This window comes from Typopeltis vanoorti, chromosome 3 (assembly GCF_054136105.1).
Source record: "Typopeltis vanoorti isolate ZY-2024b chromosome 3, IOZ_Tvanoo_1.0, whole genome shotgun sequence".
Taxonomy (NCBI): domain Eukaryota; kingdom Metazoa; phylum Arthropoda; class Arachnida; order Uropygi; family Thelyphonidae; genus Typopeltis; species Typopeltis vanoorti.
In genome coordinates, this window is record NC_143551.1 from 59,060,875 (window position 1) to 59,083,377 (window position 22,503).

General features: G+C 35.1%; 1 protein-coding gene across 1 annotated transcript in view; it reads left to right on the top strand.

The window, feature by feature from the left end:
- Window positions 1–22,503, top strand: part of r (carbamoyl-phosphate synthetase 2, aspartate transcarbamylase, and dihydroorotase rudimentary) — a 489,668-nt gene that overhangs the window by 26,388 nt on the left and 440,777 nt on the right. Inside the window, exons 3-4 of the mRNA XM_090390424.1 lie at window positions 5,902–6,168; window positions 17,982–18,040. Coding sequence (XP_090246550.1) covers window positions 5,902–6,168; window positions 17,982–18,040 — 326 coding nt within the window. The remainder of the gene's footprint in view (window positions 1–5,901; window positions 6,169–17,981; window positions 18,041–22,503) is intronic.

The window sequence follows — 22,503 nt, forward strand, 5'->3', positions numbered from 1 at the left end:
CAGCCAACCAGGCTAGTTTTACTGTACTTACTGGATATCTGATAGTTCTAATAATTTCAGTGTTCTTTATTGTAATTCACATTATGTAATTCTCTTTTTACCAACAGTAATTACATATTGCCCATTACTACTGTCTTGCTTGTGGCTTAAGAGAACAAGTTGGCATGCTCACTGAGGAGATCGAGTGATGGATAGCTTAGAGAGAGAGCATTTTGTATACCTTGGTAATGGAAGGGGAGGAAAAAAAAGCGAGAGAATGGAAGTTTGAGAATGTAGAATATATTAATAGATTTCGAAAAGAAATTGTAGCAAGGTGAATTTTTTAACTGAGAATGAGTTGAGACTGTCAACAAGTGAATAGTAAATAAAAGGAGATATTAAGTAGACATTCTATTTAAATGTTCGAAGAAGTGCAAAATGGAAAGTTTCGTCTTCTGTCTTAAGAATACTGGTGATATTATTTTATCAGAACAAGAGACAGAATTAGTGAAATCTGAAACGGTAAAGTGACTTTAATGAAGAGCTCTATTTTAATAGATTTTAGCTATAAAGTAGTAACAGAAAATGTTTTTTCTCTGGTAAAGAATTTGCAATATGTGCATCTTATAATAAAATTACCTAAGAATATCTGTACTCCAATAAAACAGTGAGGATGATTGGAAAAATATATGCTAAATGAGGAAACTGCATAATCCTATGGAAGTTAGTTTTATATTTTGAGAAAAGGCCTAATAAAGAACTGACTAATGAACATTTATTGTTTATAGGCATTCATTGTGATAAACAATGTTCAGTGTAGTAGACTAATTAAGCTCATGTAAAATGAACTATTAATAGAATGAGTTAGTGAGAGAATGACTTTATCCTCTAAAGATAGAGATCATCAATTCTAGTTTCTGTTTAAGGCATTGAATTCTATTAGTTGTATAGATATTAATTTATCAGAAAGAAATAGAAAACCAGAGCATTCAAAATGAAATGCTTAAGAAATGTAACTCGCTGGTCATAACACAAAACAAACGAGCAAGTCAAACACAAATTAAACTATAGAGAAGATATCATAGCTATAATTCTTAAACAGCAATTAAGATGATTTGGAAACCTCCAGAGAATGTCCTTTCAAAGATTACCAAATATAGTCTTGAATGGAATCATTATTGAGCTTCAGAGATGACAGAAATGGGCAGAGAACCAGATGGCCAAGATTTGTACATAGGGACTCAATCAATCATCTGACAGATGAGAAAGAAGAATTTAATTATTTACGATATATATAGTTCTGTTTAGTTTCATTAAAAAAATATATTTTTATTCAGTGTTGAGTCAATCATTTCTTGGATTCTAAAATAAGAATTAAGTCATTATGCCAATTGGATTGAACTCTTGTATTTTACCTAACACTCGGTGTAAAAAGCAATCTCATTACAGAGAGAGATATTAACATAAATGGCACAGTGGACAGGATTATGAACAGAGGGAAAAGGTGCTTGGAACACTTCTGTGTTAGTAGGGAAAGTCTTAAGTTACAAATGTTCAGTGTTATGTACATTGAATGGCAAGAGAGAAAATTCTCTACAAAAGAGAAAACATAAGATAGGAGCTTGCAAAAGGATCCCACAAGTTAGTTCTGAATTAATGAAGAGCTCTATTTTGATGTTGCTGGATTCTGTATGGTCACTCCCCTGCCTCATAGAGTTTGGGAGTGATTCTTTCTGCTAGAAGTGGTAGATGCCCTTTCCACATGTAAGTAGGATAGTCACAGGAATACTAGCAGAAAGGAATGCAAGAAAAAAAACCTTACGAAACACTGGTTTTGTGCATAGCTACTTCTCAGTGTAGAATGATGTCAAGAGGTTGTCATGTTTAGCAATTGGCAGTTGACATTATCACTGAAATAAGCATTCTAAAAAAAGCAAAAACATCTCAAGAGGTTGATATGTTTAGCAGTTGGCAATTGATACTATCGTTGAAATAAGCATTCTAAAAAAAAAAAAAAATGCATTTTTGAGCTAAAATAAAAAGGCTGAGGTTTTTATGAAACATTTGTGATATTTTAGTCTCATCCAGAAAGTAAGTAGTGCAGTTGAACATCACTTGTTCATAAATGCTGAAATCTAAAACTATCTAAGCAGTGAGATAATCCATCCTTGGAGATTTCAGCCTTCACAGTTCTGATTTGCTCCTCTTTAACTTCACAGAATAAGCTGGAAGAGAAGCTGAATTATAAATTAAAGATGCCAAGAAATTATATTCTTGGTCTAATCCTTTATCCAAGCGCAAGTAAACAAAGTTTGCACCTGAACTATTTTCAGGACTGGGAGACTCGTATAAAGAAGCTTATGACTTGCTCATCACTTGCCTTAGTATCATCTCATGCTCTGGCCCCCCACTGATGAGACCCAAATAAAGGTTGAAACTGGTCTGGGTAGTGACCCTTTCCATAATGCATAGTATTATACATGTCTATAAGGATATATGCTTTTGCATTATTGGAGACTAAGGCAAGTGATATGAAGTCATAAGCTTCTTTATACTAGTTTCCCAGTCCTGAAAATAGTTCCGGTACAAACTTTGTTTGCTTACACTTGGATAAAGAATTTAAACCAAGAATATAATTTCTTGGAATCTTTAATGTATAGTAAATGAAGTGGAAAAACTTCCAACAAAGAGAAGCTGAATTTTTTACTGTTTTAATGATCTAATGTAAATTTTTAACCTACCTACCAGAATTTTAGATATTTCCCATCATTCGTCCAATATCCTGGATCTTTTCTTAACCATATCTCCCTCTAAATATACTGCTGACATTAGATCTCTTGGCAACTGAACACAATCTTGTTTGATTCATTTTCTATAGATTATCTTTCTCCCAGCCATTCTCAGCCTTGTATCCTATGGCACTACAGTGGTGCCATTTAAGATGACCAAGATTTTTGCGACTGTTTTCCATGTTCTGATTATTGCTCTATCATGTTAGATTTGAAGGCCTGTGCATTGTATTCCTTGGGAAACACATGAGAGGGAAGGCTGTTCCAGAGTGTAGCATGAGGAATAAAGGAGGAGGAAGAGAAACATGTTCTATGAGTATGGAGTTGGACTGTGAAGGGGTGTTGAATGGCACCTGCACATGTTTCAGTGGATTTTGTAGAAAGAGAGAGCAGGAGTTAATAATGCCAGTTCTGATGAACATTTACCATGGAAATATTAGAAGTTTTCATGCAGAAGATAATAAATGGCTCTGTGAGAGTGGTTAGAATGAGTTTGTAAGATATGAGTCATTTATCAGTTTGACTGCTCCTTTCTGTATTGATAGAGAATTTTTAGGGACCTCTTGGTGGCACCATCCCAGATGTGTGAGAATACTCGATGGATGAGCAGATATGTGATTTGTATGGAGTTAATAGCTGTTCAGAGGTAAACTAATGCCTTGAGTGAAAGAGATCCTAATTTTTTGGATCTGAGCTGGCAGTAGTTTCTAATGTGTTTATGCCATGGGTGTTTGATGTCATGGTAATCGCAAGGAGAGAAATCTCATCTTTCTCAGAAATTTGGGTGTTGTCAAAGGTAAGTCTTGGGAGAACATGTATCTTTTTTTGTGGGAAATAAGGCAGAACTATTTTGCAGGCATTGAAATTGACAAGGTTATCCAAGTCCCATTGAAGAATAGTTTAGAGATCAGCATTTAGGTTTACAGTGGTTGTTACTCTGTGAGTTGTGTTAGTGTTTAGTGCAGTGTTTGTCAAGTGAGAAGGACAAATGTAGTGTACTGTTGTTGGTGAAACTGGAGTGATTGTCAACTAGAGCACATTATTGATATACAGAAGAGAGTGGATGAAAGGACAGAACCTTGTGGGACCCCAGCATTAGTTACATAGAAGATAGGGAATCGCCATCACACACATGTTGATGTGTGTGATGGTGAGAAAACTGTGAGATCCATCATTCAGCCTGTCGCATTTCTGCAACACAGTTGCAGAAATGCGACAGGCTGAATGATGGGAGCTTAGTTAATGGGCCCTTGTGCCAGATCTTATCGAAAGCACTTGGATATATTAAGTGCAACCACTTGGGATTTGCCAAACCTTTCTATGCTACTTGTCAATAGACGAGTAACATAGGTGAACAGATCCCCCTGTTGAATGGCATTGGCAGAATTTATACTGACAGTCATTTATTTACTCGAGTGCTCTAAAAGTAGTGTAGGAGTTGGGTAGTGATGGTTCTCTCCATTGCTTTGGAGAGGACTGAGGTGAGAGATTGAGCAGTAGTTTGATGGTAAAAATTTGTCACCCTTTTGTTACACATGGGCTAATTTCCATTGTGTAGGGTAGATGCTAGTGGAGTAAGAGAGCATTAAGAGGCAGCATAGAATAGAAGATGGCTTTGGAGCACAAGTTGTTAGGACAACTGGAGGAATGCCATCAGGACCAGAGGACTTCTTTTGGTATCTAATTCAGACAGAATTTTCCAACTGAGTGAGCAAATGAAATTAACAAATGTTATATTTGTTGTCAAATATTATTTGTTACACTGGCTTCCTAGCCAAAATTTCGACCAGCCAGTCAGTTTGTTTAGTCATAGCATGTAAGATAGTGTAGTAATGTTTTGCCCCCCCCCCTCCATCAGCCCAAAAAAAAATTAAACATAAAGGGAATAATAATGCTTATATTTTGATAACCATTATTTAAAACTAGAATTTATCTATTTTAAGATGAATTCTAAATTTTTTTTTTTTTTCCCCATTACATTATTTATTTCATGTTTCGTTATACATGTCTGAAAGGAAGTGTGCTTTACATTATGGGATACCAAGGCAGTTGATGTCATTAGCCTCTATATACAAGTAACTCAGCCTTAACATGTTCGCTGCCATGCTACTTCGGCATAGTCTGTTCCCGTATGCCGAGCAATTTCACTTCAAGGTCAGTACGGTAATCTTGTTGCCGGTGGTCAGCGTCATACAAGTATACTCATAGTTGGCTTGTGCAGAGCATATGCCATCTATAAGAATACACAGTTTTGATGCTAGCTCCACAAGCCAAGCATTTTCACTTCTTCAAGGTGAGTACGGTAATCTCGTTGCCAGCAGTAAGCGTCATACGAGTATATTCGTAGCTGGCTGTAGCTGGTTTACCAACTACAAGTATACTCGTAGTTGGCAGCGAATGTGTTAAAGATATTTCATATGCAAACTGTGTTTGCTTGCACTTTAATAAAGAATTAAACAAGAATATACTTTCTTGGCATCTTTAATTTATAATATTGCCAAGTATTTTAATAATAATGTGATACACCTTTGAACTACTTGTACGTGAGAAATATGTGATTTCTGCATTACTTCAACCTTGGTATCCTTTATGGTGTGGTTTTCACTGATGGTAGCTTGCTTCCAGGGGAGTAGAGGCTCTTCTCTTGCTTGGTGGTGGGCATTTGCCTGTCACTGAGTAGAGCCACTACTCAGCCTACTACCCTGGAGTGATTCAAGTCAGGATTGATGAGTTTAGCAGTGATCTGATCCTTTAGTCACTCAGTGCAATTTAGAATGATCCTGTAGATCACTGTGTTTTTGGAGAGGTATCCCTGCACTTTAACATACCTCAAAGCTCAACAAAATTGGTCTGGGTAGTGGCCCTTCTCAGAATGCATTGCATTATATATGTCTGAAAGGAGGTATGCTTTATGTTATGGTATACTAAGGCAATTGATGTGAAGTCATTGACTTCCCTATACAAGTAGCCCACTCATGAAGATACTTCATGTACAAATTTTGTTTGTTTATTTGATAAAGGATTAAATCAACATTATAATTTCTTGGCATCTTTAATTTATCTAATTTGTTTGTTTTGAATATAAAGATTTAATTTTTGTTTTATGATGTTTATCTCATAATTGCTATGTTAGTGTTCCAGACAGGCATGGTTGGCTATCCAGAGTCACTCACAGATCCATCTTATCATGCCCAGATTTTAGTGTTGACATATCCATTAATTGGAAATTATGGCATTCCAGGAAGTGACTCAATTGACAGCATTCCTGTGTCGTTTGAGTCTCATCGTATTTGGCCAGCTGGATTGATTGTTGGAGAATTAAGTGAGCACTACAGTCACTGGAGTGCAGTTAGATCTCTTTCAGATTGGATGTTGGAGTATGGGGTTCCAGGAATACAAGGTAATTAAATTCATTTCTCGATATGTATGAATTATATAAAGACATGAAATTTTTTATCTGTAATAAAAATATTTCTCTCTTTCTGAGAAATGAGAATTGGTTATGTAACTGCAGACCATAATAAATTGGGAAAATTTGTGGAGCGTTTACTAGTACTTCTTTGTTTTCTTAATGTAAACAGATTCAAGCAACTACAAATGTCATGTTGTCTTAACAAGTGTTTTAGAATAGACATACAATGTTACCAGGGTGGTCTGAAAAGTTCTTGGCCTAACAATAAAAAAACAAATTTATGATTTAAAAATTATTTTATTTTTCAGCATAATCTCCCTTAAGACTAATACATTTATTCCACAATGCTCCAGCACCATTATCCTGTCCTTGTAGTGGTTCTCAGTAAGATCTGCAAAATATCCCCTCTAAAGGTGCAATCAACTCTTGATTAAAAAAAAAAAAAACGCTGACCAGTGAGGAAGAGTTTTAGTTTTGGGAAGAGATAAAAGTCAGAGGGAGCCAAATCTGGGGAATAGAGTGGATGTTCCAACAATTCATAGTGCAAGATCCCTTAATTTTCTCATTGCCAAAACACCTTGGCGTGCAGGTGAATTGTCCTGATGAAAAATGATTTTTTTTTTCTTCTGCAAACTGGGTCTTTTCTCACGAATTTTTTTGTCTAGTCTGGTTAAAAGATCGGAATAATATTCCCCGTTATTGTTTTACCCTTTTCAAGATATAAAATAAACAAAATAAACAGCATCCCAAAACACTGATGCCATGACCTTTCCTGCTGATGGAACAGACTCTGTCTTTGATGCCGAACAACTGGCTTCTGTCCACTGTTTTGACTGCTGTTTAGATTCTGGTGTTTAATGGTGAATCCAAGTCTCATCCATAGTAATAAATTGATGCACAAAATCAGTTTTATTCTTGTTAAAATGCTCCAAGCACCATTCAGAGATTTTCATGTGAGTGCGTTTTTGATCTGCTGTAAGAAAGCACGGCACCCATCTTGCGCAAAGCTTTTTCATTTGCAATTACTCATGCAAAACATATCCTACATGTTCTTTTGAAATGCCTATAGTCTCAGCAATTTCATGCACTTTGACTCGCTGGTCATACAATACCATATCGTGCACTTGATCAATGATTTCTGGTGTTGTTACACTTTTTGGACGTCCTTCACGTGGATCATTTTCGAGGCTGGTATGGCCACATTTAAACTCGGCAGCCCATTTCTTAATTGTCAAAAATGAAGGAGAAGAGTGCCCATAAACTTTTATGAATTGCGAATAAATTTCTTTTGGCATTAAACCTTCTTTTACAAAGAATTTTATAACCACGTGATACTCAATTTTATCCATTTCAAGGGATACAGACAACACTTTTGCTTCAGACAGCTGTATAAAACAAACTACTTGATAGAATGACTTGCTATTTCACATGGATGCTTATGACAGATGTACCAACTTAGAAAAAAAAAATATCTTGCCGATAGTGTTACCATCTATGGTCGAGGCCGAGAACTTTTCAGACCAGCATTGTGTGTAACAACATATATACCTTCTTTTTTTTCCCCTATATATATATATATATATATATATATTGAGAAGAGTGAGAAGTACACTGTCCCACATTCTTCACTGAATTTTGGCATTAGTTTGACTACTGTGGTAGAATAGGCCCAAGTAGAATGATGGTTGTTAGGATGATAAGGGATTATCTGAAGATATGCTGGAAATGTTGAATCAGAGTGCTTTAATTTATCCTACTTCACATTTCAGGTTGAGTATCTTGCCTATTTATTACCGTTTTGTACAGAAAAGATCAGCACTGAGTCTTCTATCATGGAAGATTGAAATCCCTCTTCAGATCTACTCTCAGGCATAGTTGCCTGAAATGCAGATTCAATTATGTCTGTCTGTTCAGCCTAATTGCAAAATTCGAAATTTGCAAATACTTTTGGAAAGCACCACATGAGGCTCAGAGAAAGAATGTTAATTAACACTTTCACACCTTGCTGGCTTCATGCCGAAGAGAAGACCTATCTCTCAATGATGGGGAGTTTTTACCATCTTGTTGAAGATGGGTTCCGTAAGAATCTCAGGAAGTGAAGCTGTCTTAATTGTCAAACCTTCTATTAAAACTGTCTATAGATTTAAGCTCTTCCATCTTTGAAGATCGTCTTTGTAAAAATTTGTTAATTTCTTGGGTACACGAGATTCTTAAAATGTAAAGAGGAGAGAGGATGTCTCTAGTAGCAAAGGTGAAGGTATATTTATGCACCTTTTCCTGGGTTTTGTTAGGTGTTAAGAAAGAACAGAGCATAAAAATATCTTGTAGTTGGGTCTCAAATTTTGAGACCCAACTACAAGATTTTTTGGAGCAAGAAATAAATTTATTTAGTTACACATTATCAAAAAATACAGTTAATCTATTAAGTGTTCTAGGATAATGAGAATCTTTATTGTATTGTGAAGGACACTAGCAGCTATTTAATAATTATTATTCTTCCTCTTATGGCTGCAGTGGTTTGTACTGCAACCTACTGTTTCTAGTACTTGTTCAGCATATTAAATTTTATCTCAGTTCTTATTTACATAAGAATGTTCTCCTAGGTGAATTACTAAGTATCTGTCTGCAAATCAGTGACCAGACATAAGAGACACTACAAATTAAACAAACACGTTTTTAGTTTAGTTCTTGATATTCCTGGTGTGCTACAGCATCAACAGACACTAAAATTATAGCTTGGTAAGAATGATTAAGATTGGTTGCTTACCTAACATGTTTATTCAAAGGATTCTATGACAGTTGCATAAAGGGAGACCAGAACAGCCTTGTTCTATACCTCTGCTGTATGATATAGGTATGGTAAGCCCATTGTTAAATCTTTATGCAGTAAATGAACCAACTATCAGTGTTAGTGTAACATTTTAATGGCTTGAATTATGCCATATGGCCAAAATTGTAGGCTTTTGGCCCTGGTACATTCAAGCCCTGGAAATAATCAACAGCTTTTTCTTGATCTAGCATTGGTTTAACTGTTGTTTGCAACACTTCTTAGATCCCTAATAAGATGCAAGTTTTTGTGGATGGATCTTCTTGGGAGAGAATAGTTCAGGTGCTTGTCTGTTATTTCAGTCAGAATGTTTGAGTATGTTGGCAATACTTTTTTGATATTATTTTACAGTTGTGACAACAGATTGATACATGTTATACTGGGCTAGAAGCCATTATTCCACAGCTACATCCACATTATGTGGGGAATAGGTCTAAGCTGTTTCAAGAAAAATTGATAAAATTCAGCAGGTAACTTGGAGGTTCTTCTTTTGGTAGAGAAGGGCAGGCTTTTATCAAATCTTATAGGTTGATCAGATGCTCTTTATAGTACATTGAGGAAACTTTGCAGGAGAATTTTGTTAGCATCTTCTATGATTCTACTACCACCTTGTTATAGCAGAAAAGATGCTTGACATTTTTCCAATGAAAAATGTTCTTGAGTGCATGTGTTTATGTTGTGATTTTATTCAGGTTCCTATTGCAGAGTGCCCCAGGCTTTAGCAAAAACAACAGCAAGCATGTTATCTAAGTTCACTGCTGCTACAGTTGATATGAAGGTTGAATATCTGCTCAGATTCCTTTTGACTGTATTTTTGAATGAATACCTCAACTTTAGACTCGAAAGTGACCACCAGTCAATGATCTATGCCTGTGAACACTTTTTGATACTATATGTTGATATGTTTGAGCTGTTGAGATTCTGTATCATGCAACAAACAAATGGTAGATACATTATGTACTGTTTCTGTGTCTATGTCCAGAGGATAATGCAATCAAGGTCTGATATGAGATAAAAAATGTGTGATGCCTCTTATGAAGGGATATGCTTGGATATAGTACCTGCTTAGACATGCATAATAAAGGACTCTGGTAGAGCCCTTATCCCTCTTCGGGAAGAACGTTTTGTGTGCAAGTTGACATATATAATCAGTCACATGATTGATAATTTCCTGAAGTGTTAAGCTAAGGCTAGACACTGTTCACGATATCTATCCATTGCAGGGTGTTGTTAAAATCTCAGGTCCTACTCTGCAGTGTTAAGGTGGCTTTGTATGACTTCCAATCTGCACTGTGACCTGTAATCCTGGTGGGATATAGATATTATATGTATTTGCTTCAGCAGAAGTTGTAATGAGTGATTTTAGGGCAATCAATCATGGATTGATTGCCCTAAAAAGAAATCATAATTTTCGAGGCTTAGTAGCTTTTATTGTGTATTCTGACTGTGACTCCAAACAGTTGTATAGCTGCACAGTGGTGCAGGTGTAATGCCAGTGCTTCCACTGGTTGGAAGTTTTTTTTTTTTTGTAAGGAGTGGATATTATTCTCCTGCAGCATAACTATTTCAAGGATATGTTGTTGTAGGATAAGGTTGTTGTACAGAGTTATCACACATCCTTTGGCATTTAATGTTAGAATTGCTAGGGAATTACTCATGACTTGTGTTATTTTAGTTGATTTGGAAGGTGTGATTAGGGCTTATGGATAGTTATGTTGCTGCTGCTGGGAAGTCCCTAATCAGAATTTTTTTTTCTGAGATTAATGATTTCCATTTTTCATCCCAAAGTTTTTAGTTATAGCTTAGTGATCACACTACTGATGCCACTGGTGTAGTTTATAGCTTACAGATCATAGCATCTCCTTAAAAGTGCTTTGTTGCACAATCACAGAAAATTTAAAATCCTCTATTTCTTTGCAATATGAATTCTAAAATCCCTTTTGATCAAGTAGCTGATGATGTTCTGAAACAAACTATATGACTGGTGTAGTCATATGCAGTGACTGGTTTTTGTGATAGCCTCAATCTCTGAAGCTCCGAAAATGCTCAGCTGTTAGTGGGTCTTCTATGTGAGGGGAAAACTGCATTTTGTTCTTCATCTGAGGACTTGGGAAGCTTGAGCTCCTCTTTCCACTATGTTGGATCCCTCCTGTAGAAGCTTCTCTCATGTAACCATGATGATTCACTTTTAGTTGTTTGGATATCTATTTTCCTGTATTTGTTATGTTTTTTGTTTTTGTTACTTTTGTCTGTTTCCTCCTGCCCATTTTTTTGCAGGCTGCTTTTAGAGAGTGCTAGTTGAAGTTCTTCCAAAGGCAAAATTTCATCAGTGGTATTTTATTTTGAATTTGGGATATTTGGTATATGTTTTGCACTTTAGAAGCTTGCTGTTTCCATTTTTTGTTGTATTTTCAGTTTCTGATTTGTTAGTATTGATGGTATCATCAGCTGGTTTCTTGTTTGTTCTTGAGAACATATGAGTGTGCTTTCTATATATATTGCCCTCTTCATGGCAGTAGAAACTAAGCAGATATGTTGATTAACCATTCAAATTGCCATATGGATAAAATGTATCAAAACTATAATCTTTATCTATGTTACTTCATTAGTATCCAAATGTTACATTAATTTTAATGAACACTTCACATCAAGGCCAGTTTGGTGGTTAAAAGGTGTAAGCTGCTCTATTTATCATTTTTGATTGGGAGTCATTCGTTGTCATCCAAGTTTTTGGCGTAGACAGAACTAGATAGTAGTGTGCAGAGAATTCATTTCTTGACTTATTTCTGGTGGGGCAGTAGGAACTGTTACCTTGCCATTGATTGGTGTAAGTGTTATTGGTGAGAGATACATGCAGCATGCACCAACATTCATGCCTTTTTCAGTTAATGTCTTAGACCACAGTGAACAATGTGTCAAAGTCTATTTTCATGGTTCCAGCAGCTCTTGAAACTTAATATTTTTGGATGAGACAAACTTCTAACTTCAAAAAACTTCTAAAATCAACTGCTTCTAAATATTCTTCTTGCAGCATATTTTTGATTGTAAAAATTACTATTCAGTTGTCTCGAGCAAACATAGTTGGTTGATTATGCATTATTTGTATTTGCCATAGCTATCCAAGTAGGAGAAATTCACACAGGGCTATTTGTTACAATATTGCCATAAAGAGAGAGAAAAAAAAAAACTGACCTTTTTTCCTTAACTTTGGGCAGCGACTGGTGTCTTTTCTGCTGTTTGGAGCTTCATGAGACCTTTGACTGATTCCCGAGACAGGACAGGTGGTGTTAGCAATAAATCATCACTGCTTGTTGCAGTGATGATTTGCATATTTTTTGATGGTTGTGGCTGCAGGGAATGTGAGCTTGAAAGTTATCACAAACTCATGCATTCATTTACAGTGACAAATATGACTTATGATGACTATGCATATATCAAGAAGAGATTTAATAATGTGATAGATCTTAGGTTTATGATTATTTTAATACAATATTTAAGTATAACCTTAAAAACTGCATTAAAATTATTTTTCAATAGGGGTGACATCTATACATTGATTTGTATAGATGTGTATACATGGTATAGACAGAAGGGATTCATGGGATTTGAACACATGTTAACACAGTGTCATTTAATTATTAGTGATTGATATTAAAAACCTGGTGCCAACAGGCTTTTAATTTTCATATAATTAATCTCCATCCAACCATTTAGATTCCCTAATAAAAATCGTTTTTATGATAAGGACTGGATTTTTTGTTGTAAGATTTTTATTCATAGCAACATGCTTTGATTCCTGGTAGCTTTCCTCAAGATTTTTTAATAAAACAAAACAAATAAGATTTAAACGAGCTGCACCATCGAGAATACTGATTACTGGAATAATTGAGATCCAAGCTGTGGTAAGGATCTATTTAGTGATTTGTAAACATGAAAAAAGAAGCCTTATTTCCATGAAAATATTCCTGGTTTATCTGAAATTGGATTGTATGTTATTGTTGACCAGCCACTTCATTTTTATAAGTTTGGAGGATATAGGAAGATTTATGTAAATTTATGTGTATAAAACAGTCCATGTGACAGAACTGTGAAGGTGTTTTTTAATGGCAAGTTGATTTGCAAAAAGTTGGACTCCAGAGCATATTAGTATTTTGAGTGAGAATCCTCCTCTGGAGAACCAACAGTTGTTTATAACTTGCAATAAGTAAAGCTACATCATACAGTGAAACCTATCATTTAATGGCTTTCATGAACACATCAGTGCCACAGTGCAATTCATCTTTGCATCCATTAGTGGTAAAACAGAGGCTTGACCTATTTGGCCAGCAGAAATATCATTAAATAATAATTTAAAAAAAAAAGTTGGTTAGAATAAACTATTTTGAGATTTTTCATTTTCAGTCTAAAATGTTGGTAACAGTATTCTAAGGTATGACAGATTTAGGATTTAAAGTGACAAGTAATGCCCTTGCAATTTATCTTTTGGAAATCAAAGAATGCAAAGATATGTGTTAGACAGCTGTAGGTAAATTCTTAGATCTAAGAAGAGATCTAATCTAGGATTTAAAATTATTAAAGATAAGGGGAAGTAATATATTTTCATAAGATATAAGACTTTGTAGTATTTCCAGTGATTTTCTTGTAAAGCAATAGATGCTAGTAGGAAAAATTTTAAATTAAAAGGATATGGGGAAAAAAAAACAACTATTTACTGATATTTTTATTTCAGTGGTCTGGAACCTAACCTGTCATGAGTATGGGGTATGCCTGTACTGAATAATAGCAGAAGAAATGAGCATCTAGTCTTAAAGGAGAGAATTTTTATTGTTATTTTTATAGCTTTAAGTTGTTGCTTTTGGCATTTTAAGATGGATACCAACAAAATAGGATAGCATATAATCATCAATTTTGTGGTGTGTGTGTGTGCTCAAGGGGTGTTCTAGCTACTATGACAGAACAGCATAATTAAGTTTACATTATTATTAATCTCCTATCAACAATTTTTCTCCAAATTGGTATGTTAGTTGTCGGCACTCCATCTTTGTTGTATGTAACATTTTGTGCTTCTAATGAACTTCTGACTGAATCAGTCACCCTAGACTTTGGTTTTCCTCTGGTCTCTTTCTTGCCATCTTGGCACATCGAACAAACACCTGTTTTCCTAACCTTTCATCTCCAATTCTGTTTAAGTGACCATGCTACCTTAGATTTGTCCTGCTCATACATTCTTGAATGCCGATAGTAAAGTTCCTTCCTAACGTCTTCATTTTTAATATCATCGATGCCATCTGTTCAGATCTCTAGTCTTTAATCAAGTGATTTATTCTAGCCTGATTTCAGATCCATAAATTAAAACTGGTTTGAGCACTGTCTTGTATACTGCTGTTTGGTGTTTTAACTAATTTCTCTCTTATTTCAGGTAAATTTATTCAACTGGCTTCGCATGATATTAGCTTTGATTATTCTGTTGTATATTTCCAAATTTAATTTGCCACGTTCACTGAAAACTGTGCTTATAAGCTGAAATATTTTACTTGTTCTGTAGTATCTCTATTGAGAATGCAGCTGAAGTTTTCTATGTTTGTACCTATTTTCAATAGTTTTGGTCTTTTTATTGCCGATTTTGATGCCAAATTTATTACAGCTGTTATGCAATTTAGTTGCAGAACTCTGAAGACTTGCACTCGATGTATTTAGGAGTACATCTGCATAAAGAAATAAGTTGAAATCTCTGATTCTAATATCAGATTAAATGCTGCTTTCTTTCACAATGTGATCAATATAGATGATGAATAAGAGTGGAGATAATGTGCATCCTTGATGTACCCCTGATTTTATATCAAACTATCTTCCTGTATTTCCTTAAATTCTATTTGCTGACGTACAATATAGACTATGTATAATGTTCCACTTACTTCATGTAAATGTAGTGTTTTGAAAAGTTCTTCACTGGGCACCTTGTTGTATCCTTTTTCCACATCTACAAAACTTAAGTAGAAATGCTTGCCAATATTCCCATGATTTCCAACTATTTGTTGTAAAGTGAAAATCTATTCTTGACAACCTCTGTTTGGACTGAACCCAGATTGTTCTTCTCTAGATTTCTTCTTCCACATTTTTCCCAACCTCTTCAAATATGCTTGCATAAATCTTACCCGAAACACTTAGTAGTAGAGAAATTTCTTTGTTATTCTCATTCACTTTTATTCCTTTTTTAAATAGATGAGAACTATACTCTCTGACCAGGCTTTCTTTCTGCTTTCATTTTTTGCTTCTTCCAGCAACTTCTTTACATCCTCCCTCATACAATCCTTCTCACCTCTCAAGTCATTAATGGCAGCCAAAACAATCTTTCACCTTACATTTTTGTATCCTGACATTATCACTAATATTATTAATTTTCATACCAGGGGAACCATATTTTGTTGCTCTTTCATTAAGTGCTCTCATTATAGATCCTCCATACAAAATTACCTCCTTGCCTTGTTTCTCTCATTCATACGGTGTTTTTTCCTGGACCTCTTGCTTTTTCTCTTTTCAGCTCTGCTGATCTCTTCATGTTTCTATAATTTTTCAGTTTCACACTTTGTCCTGTGAAGGACTACATGTAAGTGCAGTATTTTCTTATTGAGGTTCTCTTCATTCTCCTGTCCTTTCACCTTTGCATGTTCAACATTAATTCCAGTATTAACAATTTTCAGTCTGCTGTCAATATTGTATACTTCTATTATTATATGCTTCATTCTCTTCTCACAACTGGCACACTCGCTTTCAAAACATTTGCCACACATTCATCCAGGTTCACTCTCCTTTCACAAATCCTTCAACTTTCGAGACAAATACATCTCTCACTCACTCTCACACACACACACACACACACACACACACACACACACACACACACACACACACACACACACACACATACTGCACTGAACAAAACCATGCAAATTCATCCAACAAAGACGTCTTGACAATCGTAGTTCTACCATCCATTGGTGCCATACTGATATCTATTTTAAGTAAGTTCAAGTTCTAAGAAAGAAATGGAGGAATTTTTTGATGCATTAGAGAAGGCAGCTGACTCAACGAAAAAGGAAGAGTTTCTCCTTGTGGGAGATCTATGCAGCAGAAAAAGAAATGATTACCAGACATGTAGGAATGTTTTGAAAAAATTTGGAGAAAAGAGCAAAGCTAATAATAATGGTAAGTACCTACTAGATTTCTGTTCAGGACATGGACTGGTTATTACTAACTCCATGTTCCAACATAAAAATGTCACAAATTCACATGGAGAGATGCAAGAAATATCTCATTGACAATGTTATTGTTGATAGTGATGTTTTCCCCCTGGTTCAGGTATAAGAGCATAAGGATATGAAATAGGAAGTGATCACTATTTAGTTTTGCAGGATAAAATTGAATTACATATTGGAAAGAAGAGTATGTAAGAAAGTTTTAAAATGAATCAGTTATTGAACAGCTCTGAGGTGAACTGTAGACTAAAATACACAAACAGCATTCAAGAAAAGATTGAGAGTTTGAAAACAAGAATCAAACCTTGGAGGTTCAGTGGCAAACCCTGAAGAAAACATTGCTTGATTCAGCTAGAGAGGTATGTGTGGTGAGGTTGTAAGGATAGAAAAATCAGAGCTCCAATTAGTTGCAGTCAGGGAAAAGAAGAAAGCATAAAAGAAAGAATTGTAAGCTATCTGGTGAAAAGATATGCTGTTAGGAAGCTTGTGAAAAACTGTGATTTTTCCTGGTTTATTGAGTGTTTTCTTATATTAACTAGTTTATTTATTGTACTAGAACATTTAATAACAATTGTAGAAGTAGTGTTAGTTTTTACTACTCTTATTAAGAATGGTTCCAAAAACTCATTGCAACAAGGCAGTGTCTAAAGCACAAGTTAAGGTTTTTTTTTTTACTACAGAGAATCTTTGTCCCGATGATCGGAAGCATTGCTGCAATGATGATAATATATACGAGGATAATTTGACATTTGGAATATCCTAATTAAAAGAAATTATTAGAAAATTAACCAGAGAACTGGAAAAAGTGGAAAAAGGTTTAACAAAACTTAGACAAGATAAGAAAAAGGATCAGAACAAGATGCAGGAAAGCAGTGAACTTGATAATAACAACAACAAGGTAAGTGAATTAAAATCTAAAAAAAAAAACAGGTGATATGGTACAGTGATTCAATTGTAAAATTTACACTTGCCAAGAGGAAGTCACTACTTCTAGCTTCCCAAGGGCGAAAATTAGATATGACAAATGTAATTGAAAAACAGAAAAGTAAGTGATGGTAGTTCTTGTAAAAACTAATAATTGAAGTAGCAACAAATACGATATAAGTGAGAGGATATGAAAGGTCTATTGGAAGAAGTGAGAGAGTAAAAATTGTAGGCTTGCTACCCAAATACCACAGTACCAAGTTAAGGAGGGCAATGATAGCAAATGATTTGATGTGCATGCTGTGTAGAAGAAATGGATACAGATTTGGAGATATGTTTTTGATAGCAAAAAAGACTTATATAAGAGAGATGGCCTGCACCTGAATTCATTTGGCATTAATAGCCTGGAAAAATTACTTATTGGGATGAGACCTAACTCAGAGTAAGGGGAAACTAGATCATCTAGAGAGGAATGGAGAAAATGTGAAAGTTCAGCTATAGTATGCAAACATGAGAGATATGAATGGCTTTGAACATGGTTATGTATCTGGCAAAGGGGTGGAAATATATGCTTTGGGTTCGAACCTTTTGAAATAACTTATTTATTAATAAATAAGTTATGTATAACTCCATATGAAAGAAAAGGCTGAAATATATTAGATCCACTGCAAAACTGCCATTGCTAATGCATGATTAAGCATTAAATACCAAAGTTATTTTTATTTTTACTCTGCTTGACATGTAATGTTATTCAGAATATGATCATTAAATGCAATAAATTTTTCTGTTTTTAGGTATCGATACAAGGGAGTTGACCAAAAAGATTCGTGAAGAAGGAACAATGTTAGCCAAGGTAAATACTATTGAAGTTGGTCATTATTATGGTCAGGCGATGGATAACAATATGGTAAACATGAATGTTGAACATGTGATTGGGTGACATTGATTTTTATGTTGTTTGGTTAATGCATATTTTGCAGAATGATCTGTAATGATCTTTATGATATTATTAACTCAAACTTTCATTCTACACTGGATATTTTAAAGGATGATATTAATACTATAGCAGCTGTTTAAGGACTGAAGTTTGCTTATATATCAGGATGAGCTGTAGCCCATTTAATACCATGGGCAAGCCAGTAATTTTGGAATCCTACTGTTTGAACTTTTCAAGCCACCTTGCACTTTCATTAAGTAGGAAGTTGGTATTACACTGGACAGTGAACGTCATCTGCCATTTAAAAGGTTTCTACAAATATTCATACTGCACAGGGATTTGAACCAGTAATCTAGTTGGAGATTAGTGTTACTGTCCACTGGCAGAGATTCACATATCATGTAGAAATGGAGAACAAAATAAAGCTCCCAGTATTCATTCCACATTTTCCATTCAGGATGAGCTAGCAATTTGTAACCTCATCTTCAAATTCCTACCATGTACCTTCAAGGGGTGTACAGGATATGATAGTGCTACATGAAAAATTTACATCATTACTAACTCCCTATCTACAATTTTCATCCAAATCAGTCTGTTACTTGTCAAGACTCCAACATTATCAGATCTTATATTTCTATCATCTAAGGCACTTTGTACCGTATCAATCCATCTATACCTTGGTCTTCCTCTGGGTCATTTTCCTGCCAACCTAGCAGAGAGCACTTGTTTCACTAATCTTTCATCGCCCATTCTGTTTAAGTGACCACACCACCTGAGATTAGCTCTGCTAACGCATTCCTGGATGCTGACAATGTCAAGTTCTTTTCTAATATCCTCGTTTTTAATACGATATTGCCATTGATCGATGCCATCTGTTTGTGCCTCTAATCTTTCTCAGGACTCTCATATCTATGGTCAAGTGTTTTACTTCTGACCCAGCTCTCAAATGCATAAATTAAAACTGGTTTGAACACTGTCTTGTATTCAGCTAATTTAGTGTTCCGACTAATTTCTCTCTTATTCCATATGAATTTATTCAATTGACTTCCTACCATACCAGCTTTGTTGATTCTGTTGTCTATTTCCATATTTAATTTACCATCTTCACTAAAAATCATGCCTAAGTAGCTGAAATGTTTTACTTGTTCCACAAGTTCTCCGTTCACAATGCAGTTGACATTTTCAACGATTCTGCCTATTTTCATTGTCTTTGTCCTTTTATTGCTGACCTTCATACCATATCTATTACAATAATTATTCAATTTAGTCAGAGAATCTTGCAGACTTGTAGCAGATTTATTTAGAAGTATAACATCGTCTGCATAAAGCAAAGACATTAAAATCTCCAATTTTGATATCAGGTTTAATACCACTTTCCTTCATAATATGATCTATATAGATAATGGATAAAAGAGAGAAAAATGTAAATCCTTGTCTCACACCAGATTTAACATTAAACCAGCTTCCTGTACTTCCTTCAATCCTAATAATAAAGACTGAGTATTGCTTCATATAATGCCCCATTGACACCATATAACTGTACTGTATTGAATAGTTTCTCTCTTGGCACCTTGTCATATGCCTTTTCTAGATCGACAAAACTTAAATACAGATATTTGTCATATTCCCATGATTTCTCAACTATTTGTTGTAAAGTGAAGATCTGAACCTGACAGTCTCTATTTGACCTAAATCCCGTTTATTCTTCACCAAGCTTTTCTTCCACAATTCTTCTCAACCGTTTCTCAAGTATACTAGCATAAATCTTACCAGGAACACTCAGTAGGGAAATACCTCTGTAATTCTCACATTCAGTTTTATTTCCCTTTTTATATATGGGTACAATTAGAGCTCTACTCCAATCATCAGGAATTTGTCTCTCTGTCCATGCCTTCTGAACTATGCAGTGTAGCCACTGTAAGACTTTTATACCACCATACTTCAGCTTTTCTGGTCGAATATCATCTACTCCTGCTGCCTTTCCACATTTCAAGCCTTTGATGGCTTTTTCTACTTCAAGTATGGATATGTATTCCTGACTGTATGCCTGTTGAGTGTTTTTCACCACTGTGCTATCACTGCTTGTTTCATTTAGCAATTTTTCGAAATAATTATTCCATACTTCAAGGATATCTTTTTCTCCTGTTTTCATGTCATCTTTATAATCTCTAACTCCTTTTACATCACTCTTCTCTCCATTTCTGAGCTTCTTCAACAACATCCAGAATATTTTGCCACCTTCTTGATATTTATTTTCTATGTTCTTGCCAAAGTCCTCCCATGACTTTTGTTCAGCTAGTTTTACACAGTGTTTAGCTTTCTTACATTTGTCTCTGTATTCTCTAAGAGTACCAGCTGACTTATTTGCCAGGAACTTTTGATATGCTTTCTTCTTTTCCTTCACTGCCTCTTTTACTTCTTGTGTCCACCATGGAGTTCTGATTTTTCTATCCTTACAGAAAACCTCACCACATGCCTCTCTAGCTGAATCAACCAATGCTTTTCTTAAGGTCGGCTTGCCACTGAATTTCCAAGTTTTGGTTCCTGTTCTCAAACTCTTTCATTTTTTCTTTAATACTCTTTGTGTATTTTTGTCTACAGCTCACATCTGAGAGCTGCTCAGCTTTTATTTGCTTTAAAACTTTCATACATGTTATTCTTTTCAATATGAAATTCAATTTTATCCTGCTCAAGACTAAACAGTGATCACTTCCAATTTCAAATCCCCTGTACACTCTGGTGTTCTGCACCAGGAAGAAACACATCACTATCAACAATAACATAGTCAATGAGACTTTTCTTATTCCTTGCCTCTTCTCTCCATGTGAATTTGTGCACATTTTTATGTTGTAACATGGTTAGTAATAGCCAGTCCATGTCATGAGCAGAAATCCAACAGGTATTTGCCATTATTATTAGTTTTGCTCTTCTCTCCAAATTTTCTCAAAATATTTTTGTATGTCTCACAATCACTTCCTACTCTGCTATTTAGATCCCCAACAAGGACCAACTTTTCATTTTTCATTGAGCAGCTTTCTCTAGAGCCTCAAAAAATTCTTCAATAGAGCCTTCTGTGGGACCATAGGCACAAATAAGTCTCATTGTCCAGTTCCCCATTCTGATATTTGCCCATATCACTCTACTTGAGACTGCTTGCCATTCAAGAAGATTAGTGTTGAATACTATGGCTATTCCTTCTTTTCCTCGATTGTCATTGCCTGAATATAACATTTTGTATTTATTGCTCAGAAAGGGTTTTGTCTTTTTTGTTTCAGTCACCCCTATTATATCGATCTGGTACTTATCTAATTCCTCAGCTAGCTCCATTTCTTTGCCATTCAGGCTTCTTATGCTGATAGTACTGATCTTCAACTCTGGTGATATTGAGTTGGGGTGTGTTTTAGGGATTGTTCCAGTAGTTGACTTTTCGCTGTTTGCCCTGGTTCCCTTTCAAAAATAAAGGGGGTGCCTTGTTTAACCAGGCAATGCCCCAGCCAGCATGAAATTTTGTCATGTTGTACCATCATTTTGTATTTTGGTTTAAGCCAATAAGAATACAGTTTGGTCTGCTAAATCCCAAATTGCCAGCCCATCCTCATTCGTTGTATCCATGTAGATACCCAACAGGGTGCACCATGAGAAAGTGAGGATTGGACATTAGGTCAGAAGCCCTGGTCGGTTCTCTGCATTCCTTTAAAGGCTGTTTGGAGTTTTCCTCTCAGTTGTATAGCTTTGACATTTAAGCACCCCAATTTATAACCTTGCTAATCAAATTGTATTTTGTATTGGTGGAAATCTGAACATGCACCATGGGCAGCAGCACAGTGAGAAATAATTATGATGTATCATTACATCGTAATTGGTCTGGACTTGCTTAGTTATACATAGTTCTGCAGATTTTGGATCAGGCCAAGTAAGTTCGAAGTTAGTCATAGAGTAGAAGAAATAGAAATATTATAAATACTTCAAAATAATTAAATTTCTTCTTTCAAATTATGAAAGATTCCATCTTAAACAAAGACCACCTCATTTAATAAGAAATATCTGATATATATATTTTTATGGTTTCACAATAATACAGTTTTTGTTTATTCACAGGCAAATTTAAATAGCAAATGCTATGAGTAGTTGACATGGTTATAAGCAGTGCTTTTTTTCTTAGGTTTTTAAAAATTTGAGATTTATTGACAGCAAAATGTATTATAAATATTCCAGTAGATTGTGTTCATGAATTGAATTTTCAGTTTTGATTACTCCTGTTGTACGCAACTGGAAACAGGAAGTTGTGTTCACTTCCGATTGCTTCCAATATCAGTTCAATATTCACTTTGCAACAGGCAGGTGTTCACGTGAGTTTTGATTTAATCTAAGTTAAATCG